We start from the raw sequence: 11337 nt of genomic DNA, 5'->3' as shown, positions 1-11337 counted from the left end.
GAAACTGGGGATTTAGCGCTGGTCACACTCAGGTGCTGTCCCTGCCTTCGGGGCCTTGCCTGGTGGGGAGGTGGACGCTGGTGGACGAGGGATCGGAGTGGGAAGAACTCTCTGGCCCCGCAGGGCAGGGTGCCCCACGGAAGGGGCTGCAGGTGGGGCCCGAGACAGAGGGGTGGAGTGTGTGCGGGGGGGGGGGCGCAGGCCCCGGCCGTGGCCCCGAAGCGGGTCTTCATCCTAGGGCCTTGTGCAGTCCTGGACGGGCTGTCAGGAAGGCAGCGTGGGTATGGGTCGGTGGGGAAAGAGCTGCTGAGCAGGCAGGAAGGGGGCCACTGTGGTCACCCAAGCGGCCACGGGCAGTGCCGTGGAGGCGGGGAGCCTGGGCAGAGCTGAGGAAGGTTTAGCGGGCACTGGACAGATGGATTTGGGGCGTGGGCAAAACCGGGGACAGCCCCCAGGCTTCTGGTAAGAGCGTGGAGCCGCTGGTTACGCCATCTCGGGAGGGAGGAAGTGGAGCTCCACGGAAGTCTTGCGTCAGACTTGGGTGTGTGCTGCCGACGGGCGCTGGCACCCCATCCCCTTCCCAGACTGTGGCCCCCACAACCAGTTCCCGTCCCGGGTGCCACGCCTCTGCCCTAAGCCTCTCCTTGGAGCATAGCTGGGGCAGAGGACTTGGTGAGCCCAGGCTCCTCCTCTCCCGGCTCTGCGCTCACCTGCTCCCACCTCTCTCATCTTCATTCCAATTTCTTTTTAAGATTTTATTTATTTGTCAGAAAGAGAGAGGGAACACAAGCAGGGGGAGTGGGAGGCAGAGGGAGATGCAGACTCCCCACTGAGTAGGGAGCCCGACGTGGGGCTCGATCCCAGGACCCTGAGATCACGACCTGAGCCGAAGGCGGACGCTCTTCCAATTTGCTTATCTTGCTGCGGTTGCTGTTCCGTCGTGTACAAAGCGCCCTTCGGTGCCCAAATCTCTGGGGCCCGGATTTTATAGAGCAGCAAATGTTTGCGGAGAGCAAGAGCTTCGCCCCAAGCTTTATCCACAGTCAATTGGATGAGGCGTTTGGGCAGCGGGAGTCTGGGGAGGGAGAGGTGATGCACTGCCTCCCCTGCTCTCTCCCTGCTCTTCCGCCTGAGCAATGGGACCCCAGCCGTCACTTCCGACCCCACGCAGGCTCCGGTCAGCGTCCCTCCTGGGCTCTTTAGGGGGTCACTGCGCACACACTGTCCCCACTTGCTTGTGCTGAGCCAGGCGCCCCCACCTCTGGTCTCAGGTCACGGGCTCTGCAGTTTGTCCCCATTCACATCTGCCTCCTGAGATTCAGCTCAGACTCCAGCTTGCGAGCCTCTGGGAATCTTTGCTCCCTCCTTGGCTTGGGATTCTTTGTAAGTTTCCTTGTAAAAGCCACGTTTTCAAGGCAAAACCTTGTCAAAGAACAGGGACCTTTAACCTGGAACTCTGTCCCCACCCCTTCTGCCTCTGTCCACACGGACAGGCTGTCGTGTGCTGCCCCTCAGGCAGGAGCCGGAAGGAGCCATGGTGCCCCTGGCCAGTGCCTGGCCTGGTGGTCCTGGCTGTGCCCTGGTGTCCACACTGCCTGCTGTGGCCGTTTGCAACGTCCATCACATCCTGCGGCTGACGAGGAGCTCCGGGCGGGATTTGCCCAGTCCGCCGGTGCCCGCCTGGATGCCGGTGTGGACGCCTGCCTTCCTTCCCCTCTCCTTCACTCCAGACAATGAAAGGGCCTTGGCCGCTCTTCGTGGGTGGTCACCGTATGCCAAGCACTGTGGTAACGGTCTCTGCGACGGTACAAGTCACCTCCTCCTACGGCCCACTGTGTCCCGCGCCTGCTCTCTACCCCGGGCCCCTGGGTCCCCGTGGCCACTCCGGCCTTCCTACCTTCCCAGCTTTCAGGCTGGGGGCTTGGTGCGGGCAGCCTGGTGTCTGGCCTGCTCTTCCTGCCTCCAGCCTCACCCCTTCTGGTGCAGCCTCTCCCACAGCGGACCCCCCACAGGATGTCGGCTCTGCTCAGAGAGAAGAGTCTGGGTGGTGTCCCGGGACAGGTAAGCATACTCTGTTCTGCGTGCTCGAGTCCAGCACGGGCCCCCAGGCTGCAGGACAGCAGCCTCTGTTAGGTCCCTGGAGTCCAGCGCCAGCACTTTGGAAGGCTCTCGGGGAACCCTTGTGGAGCCAGGGCACGGACCCCGCCTTGCTCCCTCAGCCCCCAGGAAGAGTCTGACCTGTGCCAGCCCCTCATCTCCTGCACCTCCAGCCCCTCAGCAGCTCCCCATGGGCTTTACGGACGCCAGTCCCTCCCCCTGGCGCTTCCCTACTCCCCACCTGTCTCCTCAGGGCCACGGCCCATGAGCCTGCCCGCCCGCAGTCTGGCCCCCCAGCCCGGGGCAGACCGGGTTCCTGAGTGAATGGCTTCGGCCTTTGCCCCGGCCCTTATTTCGCTCAGCACAATGGAACTAGATCCTTCAGAAGGAATTTTCATCAGGAATCTCCAAGAACACAGAGGGAAGTGGTCAGCCATGGAAGCCTGGCCTTAGGCCCCGTCTGGAGCTTGCCTTCTCTTGGCAGGGCGGCCCTGGGAGTGCGTGGTCACCGCAGGCCGGGCCATCTCCTCTGTGGGCTGGGGGCCATCACACCCACTGTTGCTTCGTCTTGAGGGACTGATGATCTCTGAGGGTTGGTGCTGAGGTCAGAGCTTGCACACGTCCCTCGATCCCTGGTCATGGCCCCAGACTCCATCTGCCTGGGCCTGGTGCTGCCGGAGGATGGGTGGCTCTCACCTTGTGCGGGGGCCGGACGGTCTCAAGACGACAGATACACACTGGGTTGTTCGGAGAAGGTCACCAGACCTAGGGTCAGATACCAGGATCATCAAAGGACGAGAGCCCGGCCTCTCTGCGGTGCCCACATCTCCCTTCCCCGGGCCCAGGGGCCACCCTGGCTACGGCGCTTGCCTCCTTGTCCCAAGGTGGGCGTCTGGGCTCTGGTCTCGGGGTCAGCTTTCCCGGTCTGCCTGTCCCCAGCCTGGACTCCTGCCAGGCTTGCCCCTGGGGAAGCATCTTTTTCTGCTGCCTTTTCTGCCTGGTTTCAGGGGTTGTCGTCTTCTCTTGTCCCTCCTTCAGCTGCATCAAAACTACAGACCTTCTTAAACCCCGTCTACAAATGGCCAATAAACACACAAGACTGTTTTCTTTCTTTCTTTTTTTAAAGATTTTATTTATTTATTCGACAAAGAGAGCACAAGCAGGGGGAGCAGCAGGCAGAGGGAGAAGCAGGCTCCCCACCGAGCAGGGAGCCCAATGCGAGATTCGATCCCAGGACCCTGGGACCATGACCTGAGCCGAAGGCAGGCCCTTCACCGACCGAGCCAGCCAGGCGCCCCACACATAACTATTTTCAACATCATTTGTCATCAAGGAAATGCAAGTGAATCTACAAGATTCTCGAGTCTACATGCACTGGAACAGCTGAAACTAAGATTTACAGTAACACACACCGGCAAGGGCGTAGAGCCGCTGGTGGGAAGGCAGAATGGTACAACCATTTGGGAAAACAACTTGGCAGTTTCTTCAAATGTTAAACAGATACTTACCCTGTGATCTACCAATTCCACTCCTAGACTTGTGTCTGAAGACTCGTATGTGGTCGTTCCCTGGCAGCTTTATTCACAATAGCCAGACATGGAGATGACTGAAACGCCCATTAGCAGGTGAGCAGGTAAACCCGTCGTGATAGTCATGTGATGGAACACTACTTAGCCATGAGAGCAACATGCTAATCCTACACGTAGCCACATGAATGGATCTCAAAACTGCTGTGCTGAGCAAAAAAAATATATATATATATTTTTAATTATAAAAAATTTTATTTTAAGTCAACTCCATGCACAGTGTCAAGCCCAACACTGGGCTTGAATTCATGACCCTGAGATCATGACCTGAGCTGAGATCAAGAGTTGAAAGTTTAACCGACTGAGCCACCCAGGCACCCCCCAAAATAAAATCTTTAAAAAAAATAAATGAATGTGGGGCTCCTGGGTGGCTCAGATGGTTAAGTGTCTGCCTTCGGCTCAGGTCATGATCCCGGGGTCCTGGGATCGAGTCCTGCGTCAGGCTTCCTGCTCAGCGGGGAGCCTGCTTCTCTCTCTCCCTCTGCCTGCTGCTCCACCTACTTGTGCTCTCTCACTCTCTCTGTCAAATAAATAAATAAAATGTTAAAAAGAAGAAAAGAATTTAAATAAATAAATGTGAAAAAATATAAAATAAAATAAAATATGAATGTGGGCAAAAGATGAACAAAACCTTCCTCTCCTGCTGGAGTCTGACCTTTGGCTAACATCCCGCTATGCTCCTCTGGGGACCAGGTCAAGGCAGAGCACCCACAGCTAGGCAACGCCACTTACGGTAGCAAGTACCCATACTGCTTAGCTGCATGTGGACGGGGCGTGGGGGGGGATAGACACCGACTGGGAACGCCGGAGAGGAAGCCCTAACTGAGCTCCTGGAGGACGATGACCCTTGATGTCATTCAGTCAATCAACAAACACTTATCGAGAGTATGCTCTGTGCCAGGCCCTGCTTTAGAACGGGACTTGCATTCCCTCGATAACTGATGAGGTTGGACCTGTCCTTGTATGTTTCGTGGCCATTTCTGCTCCTCTTCCGTGGCATGCCCATTTCTACATCTTTTGCATTTCCATATACATTTTGAAATGTTTGTCAATTTCTACAATAAAGCCTGCTGGGATTTTGATTGGGATTGTGTTGAATTTCTACATCAATTTTGAAACGATTGACATCTTGACATTATTAAGTCTTCTGATCCATGAACATGGTACATCTCTATGTTCAGGGCTCTCCCCTCCTGCACCGTCAGGGCAGTCCATACTGATCTTCCTGCCTTTGCTCAAACCACTCCCAGGCTCTTCTCTGGATGATCGCAGACTTTGGAGCTGCCCATCCTCAGTTTTCCACACCTGGCCCTGACCACTCATGACTCTCTGTGTGTCCGCTCTCTCTTCCACTTGGTTTCCCCAGATGTGCCTCCGTGCATTCTCCTGGGCTTTGAGTTTTGCTGTCCACACTCCTGAAATGACTTCCCACTCACGTTGATGCTGAGCCAAAGTCCTGAAGTCTAAGCACACTCCGTCCCTTGTCCTGGGACATGAAGTTCATTCATTCACTCCACATTTGACACCTGTGGTGTGCCTGGCCCTGGACAGGGTGCTGGCCTGGGGGTTCAGCAAGCCAGGGTCCTGTGCCAGCCCCTCAGTATGGCTCTCCATAGTCACCGGCAGTGTTGCTTGGCAAGGAATGTGAGGGAGGTGTGCACCCTTGGTGTCTTATCATCTTGGAAACGAAGATGGATTTAACGGTGGCCGACGGAGATTAACATTTTGGTTGAAGACTACATTAACCCGCTTTGGCCTTAGTATAGTTAGTAGCCATTCAGTGCCCTCTGGTGAAAGCCTACTGGACACAGTGCAGGTGTGCAGGCCGGGCTCCTCCCTGACTGTGGTGAGGGGACCTCAGGCGACGGGGAGCCAGGGAGGTCACAGGACTGGTGCTAGAAAGGATGTATTGGGGGGTTGGCTCACTTGGGTGAAGTGGGGAAGGCTAAGGAAGCAGGGTTTCACTCTGGATTGCATGTTTTCAGGAAAGGGGGTGTCCTGTGACTGGGTGTCTCCACACCTCTTCTTTGGAAAGAGGACATACCAGAGACGGTAACGCTGTCAGTAAGCAGCACAGTGCACGGTTGGTCTCCTTGACGCCTGGATGCTGCCTGTGTCTTGTTTATGTCCACACATGATTATGGAGGGGACTTGTTTCTGCCTTGACCCATCGCAGTCATCAAGCGGCCTTGTCTGATGCTGGTGTTGTGTGAAATTGTTTGTAATCTAGCCAGGAGAACACCAACACCTGGACCTGAGTGCCAGGCCCTCTCCTAGCAACACTAGGGCTCTGCTGAGAGGACCAGGCCAGCCCCCAGATGTTGGAGGCTGTCTCCTTCCTCACCTGGAAAAGCCACGAGGCTTCACCCGCAATTGCTCCCCAAATCAGTGGGCGAGCCTTCTACATGCTTCTCCACCCAGTCGGATCGTAGCTGCCCCTCCTCTAACCTGGGTGGGACGCAGCAGTGAGCAGGCCAAGTTCCGCTGGCAGAAATGCCCGGCCAGGGGCACGGGGGCGGCACAGTCGGTGAAGCGTCTGACTCTTGGTTTCTGCTCAGGTCGTGATCTCAGGGTCGTGGGATCGAGCCCCTTGTTGGGCTCCATCATAAGCGAGGAGTCTGCGTGAGATTCTCTCTGCCCTCCCCCGCCCACTCTCTGTCTCTGTCTCTCTCTCTCTTGCAAATAAAATAAATACTTCAAAAAAAGAAAGAAAGAGAGTGAGAAAGAAAGAAGAAAAGAGATGCTCCGCCAGCCTTGCCCTGGGCCCAGCCTGGTCCCTCTGTGCCCTGCAGGCCGCCTCCTGATGCCTGCGCCCGGGGCCCCGCTGTGGCCGCTCCAGCTCCTCTCCGGCACAGCTCTTCGGCACCTTCCCTGCTTGCCTCACCTGCTCGCGCCTCACACCTTCTCCTGCACATTCTGTGGCTGGGTTCATCTGGAGTCCCCTTTAGCTCCAGGGCCTCGGCCTTTATCTACAGGCTCCTTCCCTCTGGCAGCAGACGCCTCTTCTCTCCATCCCCTGGCCTCCTGGCCCTCGTCGTGCCCCTGCATCCCAGCACCACACCTCCAGACCCTAGCCGTCCTCAAGGAGCCTCCCCCAAGGGCTAGCTTCGCGGAGAGCCCGTGTTCCTGGAGCTCCTCGAGAAAACACCGTCCTTGCGAGCTGCACTCAGCGACTATTCCTGGGCTACCCCCACCTCAGCTGTTGTTCTCCTTTGCCACGTGAACGCACTGGGGCTCCTGCTCTGTATGGAACCCTGATGGGTCTGTGAGCTCACACCAAGCAGATTCCTGCATGCTTAGAGCGCAGGCAGGGCAGGGAGTTGCACCTGGGCAGGGAGCTGCACCTGCCCAAGGAGCCAGCCACGAAGGGGAGGGGAGGGGAGGGGAGGTGCATTGCCTGCCTCGTGCTTAGCAGGTGGACACAGCAGTGAGAAGGGGCGCGGTGCCACAGGCAGCCACGGCACAAGGCGAGGTGGACTCCAGGAAGGGTCTGGGGTGTGTGCATCCCTGCCCCCGGGGCAGTGGGACCTGCCTGGGTCTCAGGTTCTGCAAGGTCAAGCCCAGGGGTTGAGCGGTGAGGGGACAGTGGGAGGCCAGCTAAGCAGCCAGTGGGCAGATGGCAGGGCCCGTGTGCCAGGCAAGGAACTTGCACTTCATCCACTGGCAACTGTCGGTGGGTTTGAAGCACGCGGGTGGTGGGATCCGTTTGTTAATACACCTAGCAGGCAGAGGGCCGGCGGGTATGAGTGCACAGGTGAGCGTGATGCTTTCTGAGCAGGGGAAGGCGGGCAGGGAGGAGAGCGGACAGCCCTGGTTCTGGCCTGGGCGGCCAGGGTGGAGACCACGGATGGAGAGGACGTGCAGGGGCAGGTTTGCTGGGAGGAGGAGGCAGGTGGGTCACAGCACAGGCGTCTGTAGACCTCGTCAGGGATGCTGGCCCGCAGGATGTGAGGCTCTTCACCGACACTGGGGTGATAGGGCAGTTACAGGGTTGGGTTAATGGGGGCAGGGTGAGGGGCCCCAGAAGAGGATTCTCAAGCCACACTAGATGGAGGATCCCACAGAGGGAAGGCCGCAGTGAGCCAAAGGCAGGGAGGTCCTCCAACAGAGCTGGGCCCTGGACAATGCAGGAGCCCCTCTGTGGGGAGAGTGAGGATATGGACAGCTGGCTGGCCTCTGCATGCACCCCTAGAGCCAGGGAAGGTGAGGCAGCAAGAGGCCAGGGCACGCAGAACAGGCTGGGACTGAGGTGAGGCGGGCGGAAGGTGCTAGAGGCAGGCTGAGGGACCCAACTGACCAAGCCCTCAGAGTCTTTGTCCAGCTTCCCTCCAGAGGCTCTGGTCCGCAGGCTTCTCATGGGGAGGGCAGAAGGGTCTGCGGGGCTGTGTCCGAGCCGGGCCCGGGTGGCATGTCAGGTGCCCACTGCTGGGCAGAGCCAAGTGGAGTCTGCCCTGGGGCGGGTCAGTGCCCTACGCCGTCCCCAGGCCCAGGGCAAGATGGTGCCGTGCTGTGCGGTCCCCAGGAGTGAGTGGCCGACCAAGTCAGGCCATTTACCACCGTACGAAGCAGGCACGTGCTGAAGCTCCGAGGCCTTCGGGTCCCTGTCCCATCCTCGCGGTTCCTTATGGAAGGGCGGGATGGCGGCAGGGAGGGCAGTGGAGCGCACGGAGGAGGCCTAGCTGCCCTCCCTGTCCTTGACCCCCCCTCCCAGCAGGCTAACCTGCTCCCACTCCCTTTATCCTGCTGATGCCCAGAGCCTCCTCCCAGCCCCCAGAAAAAGTGGCCAGGAGAGGGGTCACAACGCAGAGAGCACAAGGTCCCATTTATTGGAATTTTAAAGACAGCAAGAAGAGAGGAAAGCCTCCTCTCCCCCCTGAAATTGTCTCATCCTCTGTGCCCTCAGGGCTCAGCACAGGGACAAGGCCCTCACCCCTCAGGCCCCCAGAGGGCAGCGCTCCGGGGTGGGGGAGGGGGGAGGGGGAACTCTATGCCAGGCTGGGGGTGGGGGCTGGAACAGGCGGGGAGACGTGCACCCTCACCTCTTGGCTCGACCCCTCTCCCCTGGGACCTGGTGTTGCCCCCAGACCCTGGGGTGGGCTGGCAGACAGGGCTCATGCAACAGTGAGTGGGCAGGAGGGTGCCTGGAAACCGGACCCCACTGCCCTTTGGCGGGGCCGGAGGGCGAGAAGGGGCCACGCCGGCCGCAGCGGGTCCAAACAGAAGTATCTGCGGTGTGCACACAGCAGGGTCAGAGAGGGGCCCCTCGGTCCCGGGCCGCGCCCAGGGGGGCGCAAGGGGAGGTGTGACGGCACTGCCACAGCAGGCGTAGGGCCCGGGCCGGCCACGCCGCCCGAGCGGGCTGAGCACGAGCTACTCCTTGGCGCGGCCGATGATGGTGAGGATGTACAGGAAGATGTTGATGATGTCCGTGTACAGGTTTAGTGCGGCAAACACGTACTCCTCCGGGCTCAGGGACAGCTGCTTGTTCCCCAGCAGCAGCTGGGTGTCCACCGCCAGGAACTGGAGGGACGGGCCGCGCCGGTGAGCCAAGGGCCCAACGCCCGCCCCGCCCCCGTCCCCGCCCCCCTGCCTACTCACACAGGTGAAAAGCAAGGCGCCCAGCGAGGCGTACACGATCTCCAGGATGCGGTTCCGGATGAAGATGCAGAGGATGGCGAAGACGACCAGCACCACCAGGCTCACCAGCAGCACGCCCATGCACGAGGTGAAGTCGTACCGGGTCTGCGGGCACAGGGACGGGAGGCCCTGGGTGCCGGGCCCCTGGGAGGCGCCTGGGCCCTCAGGGCCGGCAGCCCGGCCTTCAGGGGCCCCTCACCTGCATGGAGAAGATGACCACGGTGAAGCACACGGTCGTCGTGATGCCAACGGCCATGATGACCGCCTCAGTGTCGTAGAAGCTGGCGATCATTCCCACCATGTAGGACAGGCTGACGGTCAGGATCGACTGCGGGGAGACGGAGCCTCGTGGGGAGGGGCCGCGCCCCGCCCCCACCCCCCACCCTCCCCTGGCGACACAGCGTGAGAGCACGGGGCTGGGGGGGCAGGGGCTGGGGTTACCAGGGCAACGAGGTTCCAGGGATGCTTTCGGCGGAAGTCTCCACAGCAGCTGAGGACAATGAGGGAGATGAAGAAGACCGCGTAGGACACATAGTACGTCCACACGTTCTCCCGGACGAAGCCCTTCACCTTCCCAACGAAGGTGAACACGGCCACAGTGGACAGCGTCACAGACAGCTGCACGGTCAGCACCAGGAACACCTAGGGCGGGAGCCAGCTCAGAGCCCCGCCCAGCGGGGTCCCTGCTCCCCCCCTCTCCCATCCTCTTTCGCCCACCTTCCGGATGAAGGCCTGGCGGATGCTCTTGTCATCCCAGTTGGTGGCAGGGAAGTCCTGGTTGTCGTAGTAGGACGGGGGACCCTCTTCGTGGTAGTTTCCATGCTGAGGTGCTGAGGAGCAGAGTGGGCTGGGTCAGCAACACGGAAGGGCGCCTGGAGCCCCTGTCCCCCACCCCCGCTTCCGCCCTACTACTCACAGCCTGGGTCCTGTGCGGGGAAGGCCTGTGGTTGTCCATAGGGGTTGGGGGGAAAGGGGCTCTGCGGATATGGCCCCTGAGGGTAGCCCCCTTGAGGGTAGGGCCCCTGAGGGTAGCCTCCTTGGGGGTAGGGGCCCTGAGGGTAGCCCCCTTGGGGGTAGGAGCTGGGGCCCTGGGGGTACCCTGGCTGGCCATATGGAGAAGGCTGGAACGGGGCTTGTGGGTAAGGGGCCCCAGGGTAGGGAGGCATGGAGGGCTGGGGTCCCCCAGGATATCCAGGGTTGGGGGGAGGATAGCTGTCCCCAGACACCAAGAAACTCTTTTCATGGGGCATGGCCTCAAATTCTGTGGTCTCCCCCTAGAGGAGAGAAAGAGAAGTCAGCCCTTCAGTGACAAGTCCCCGGAACCAGCCACCGCGGCCCCGCCCCACCTGCTGCAGGGAACCAGGACACAAAGGGGGGCATTCGCGACTTTTGCCCCCAGGGCCATTGGCAACCCTCAAGCAGAAGGACCAGGAGCGCCAGTGGGGACCCGTTAGCTAGGCGTGGGGCTTCGGAAGGGCCGTTCTAAGACGACCCCAAAAGTGGAGGAGGGGACAGGCAAGACGATGACTTCGTCAGCTTCAGGATTTTCGGTTTCGGTTGTTTCTTAGGAGCAACTGGAGAACGTTTATGACGGATGCTGGCGTCTCCCGGGTCAGAGCTCAGCCGGGTCGGGGCTGGGGGCGCGGTCAGGGAGGTGTGGGGGTGTGCCCAGACCCTCCCCTTCGCCACCCTCCCCTTAAGCAGCTTTAAGGGGCCAGAGCTGGCGGCTATTTCTATCCCAGGAAATCCCCGGGCCATCTGTGAGCAGCGAGAGCCCTGACCCTTGTCCAAAAGCAGGCCCGACTGTCCCCCGCTCCCAAGGTGGGGGGCAGCAGGCCTGCATCGGCTATCGGGGTGCCTGCCAGGAGGGTACGCCAGGAACAGCGGGGTGCGGGGGTGTGTGGGGGATGGAAGCGACCAGAGGGCGTGCGGGGGAACAAAGCAGGAGAGACGGCGAGGCGGGTGGGGGCGGGGGCCACGGAACCGTCACCGAGGGCGGCTGGGCCCCGCTGCCCGG

The 11337-nt window shown here is 60.2% G+C and overlaps 1 protein-coding gene across 1 annotated transcript; it reads right to left on the bottom strand.

Annotated features, from left to right (window-relative positions):
- Nucleotides 1–8478: 8478 nt before the first annotated feature.
- Nucleotides 8479–11303, bottom strand: GRINA (glutamate ionotropic receptor NMDA type subunit associated protein 1). Its single transcript, XM_011228549.3, has 6 exons — nt 10237–11303; nt 10038–10150; nt 9762–9962; nt 9520–9648; nt 9282–9425; nt 8479–9203 (listed from the first exon to the last, which is right to left on the bottom strand). Exons 1-6 carry the CDS (start codon nt 10568–10570, stop codon nt 9054–9056), a joined length of 1071 nt encoding a protein of 356 aa, XP_011226851.2. The 5' UTR covers nt 10571–11303; the 3' UTR covers nt 8479–9053.
- Nucleotides 11304–11337: the final 34 nt, after the last annotated feature.

The sequence above is a fragment of the Ailuropoda melanoleuca genome, chromosome 9 (assembly GCF_002007445.2).
Source record: "Ailuropoda melanoleuca isolate Jingjing chromosome 9, ASM200744v2, whole genome shotgun sequence".
NCBI lineage: Eukaryota > Metazoa > Chordata > Mammalia > Carnivora > Ursidae > Ailuropoda > Ailuropoda melanoleuca.
The sequence above is the reverse complement of the archived record's forward strand: the minus strand, read 5'-3'. Positions and strand labels throughout refer to the sequence as shown.